We start from the raw sequence: 1,984 nt of genomic DNA, 5'->3' as shown, positions 1-1,984 counted from the left end.
CGGGGTGGGGCTGTGGCCCCTTCTGCCCCCGCTGCCCTTGGGACAGCAGCGCCCGGCTCTGGGGACTGAGCTGCGTCTCATCTCAGCCGAAGGGCAGTTTCTGGCCGCAGAGGTTCCAGGCCGCTCTCTGGGCCGGCCGGGCTCTGCCTGCCCAGCCCGGCCAGGCGGGGCTCCCGGGAAAGGGACCCGCGTGTCTCGGGCTGCACTGCCACACTTTCCTCTGGGAGAACTCGGAACAGGAGCTCCTCAGAGATGCCTGCTTTGACGTGCCACCCATCCCAGATGACTTAGCGTGGCCACAGAGATTCCCTGGCGGACGCGCAGCCGCTGGTCCCGCGGGATCCCCCAGCACTGCCCGCCCCGGCCACCTCTGGGGTGACAAAACCTGCCCGGCTCTGCCTGCAAGTTTATAGCTCTGCACTTCTGAAAGATGCCCTGAGATTTAACAGCCATTTGAGAAAAGCTTTTGAATGTTATAAAGGGTTTGTAGAGACATAGTGCAGAAGAAGGGTTCAGGAGCACAAATGGGGGTCCGGGGGGTGGAGGTGAAGCCACAGGGGAGTCTCTACCCCAAATGCAGTCTGAGCCAAGCTCCTTCAGCAGGCCTAATGTCACCTTCTCAGTATTTAAGAAAAGCTTTTGTGCTGCTAAGAAATAACAACAGAAACAACTTAGAATTTTAAATTCAGCCTAGCAAATAATTCCCAGATAAAGTTAGTAACTCGAGTTTAATATTTTCCCTTAATGAACCTCCAAGTACTTCTCCGGGACACAAGCGTCATTACGTGCTCCCCTTCGTCTTCTAAGGCTGGGGAAGCTGAGCTGCAGTGATGGGAAACACCTTTCTCCACCTCTAACAGTTACAGCTTTGCAATTACTGCTTTAATTGTCATCAGTCAAAATTCAGTATATTGCCCAAAAGTCAAAGTGCCTGAAATGCCCCCTCCCCAGAACTCATGAAGCACCTGAAAACCCCTGGGGAAAACAGCTGCTGTGAAGTTTTTGTAAGAAGGACAAGCTGGGTTTCCCTGCAATTGCCGTTGTGATGAGCTCGACATAGGGAAATACCACAAGAAAACTGCAGCCAGGTTTGCAGACAAAACCATCTCTCTTACTTCAAACATTTCTGCAGCTCTGCTAAGAGGAAAGTTTCATAGCTCTTGGCACACAACAAGAAAGCTTTCTATGCTGACGGACAGAGTGAGAAACGTGCACAGTCCTTACCCCTTCCATGTGGATCCTGGGATTTGTTGCCAGCCGGTGCTGATGAAGCTGCAACCCTCTGGGAACTCTCCTGATGGAGGCAGGGGAGGACAGGACCCCTGACCTCTGGATTGTGCCGAACCTGGTAACGCTTTGTCCACACCGGACTCCATCCAGGAGACGAATGAGGAGCAGGTTGGAGGGCAGCTGCTCGATGCTGCAGAGCACCAGGGTCCTGCACTCGGGGCACCTGAGCTCCTTTTGGGATTTCAGGATCCTCTGCAGACAGGGCTTGCAGAAAGTGTGCTGGCAAGGCAGCACCTTCGCTGTGGCATCGAGCTTTTCAAAGCACACAGGACACTCCAACAGGTCGAGGAGAGCTAAATCATCCATTTTCAGCACAGAGCTCTGTCAGGAGTGGAGCCGGGACCATCCACATGCCACATCCAGGGGAGCGGGCAGCGCCCGCGGGAGCCGCGCCGGGATCCTGCGCTCAGGCAGCTTCCCTGCGGGAGGGAGGAGGGGGAAGAGCAGGGCTTGACTGCTGGAGTATGTAATACATCCCACCTACATTGCAAAGCAGTGCCTCACCAGCCAATTTGCAAATGTATACTTTGCGCTCGCATCCAAGTTTGGAGTGAGTCACTCGTGACTCAGTCCGCGGGGGGACGGCGGCCGGGCTGAGGCCAGAGGCAGGACCCCGGGTCCCGCTCCACGGGCGGCAGGTCCCGCAGCTCGGAGGGGCGGCAGGGTCCCCTCTGGGCCGGCAGGGACCCCCCTG

At 56.2% G+C, this 1,984-nt stretch overlaps 1 protein-coding gene across 1 annotated transcript in view; it reads right to left on the bottom strand.

Annotated features, from left to right (window-relative positions):
* SH3RF2 (SH3 domain containing ring finger 2) overlaps window positions 1-1,596 on the bottom strand; it is a 44,111-nt gene extending 42,515 nt beyond the window's left edge. The window contains exon 1 of the mRNA XM_010001247.1: window positions 1,225-1,596. Within this exon, the coding sequence (XP_009999549.1) occupies window positions 1,225-1,596 (372 nt within the window). The remainder of the gene's footprint in view (window positions 1-1,224) is intronic.
* Between the last annotated feature and the right edge of the window lie 388 nt (window positions 1,597-1,984).

The sequence above is a fragment of the Chaetura pelagica genome, unplaced genomic scaffold (genome assembly GCF_000747805.2).
Source record: "Chaetura pelagica isolate M959 unplaced genomic scaffold, ChaPel_1.0 scaffold177, whole genome shotgun sequence".
In the NCBI taxonomy this organism is placed as follows: domain Eukaryota; kingdom Metazoa; phylum Chordata; class Aves; order Apodiformes; family Apodidae; genus Chaetura; species Chaetura pelagica.
The sequence above is the reverse complement of the archived record's forward strand: the minus strand, read 5'-3'. Positions and strand labels throughout refer to the sequence as shown.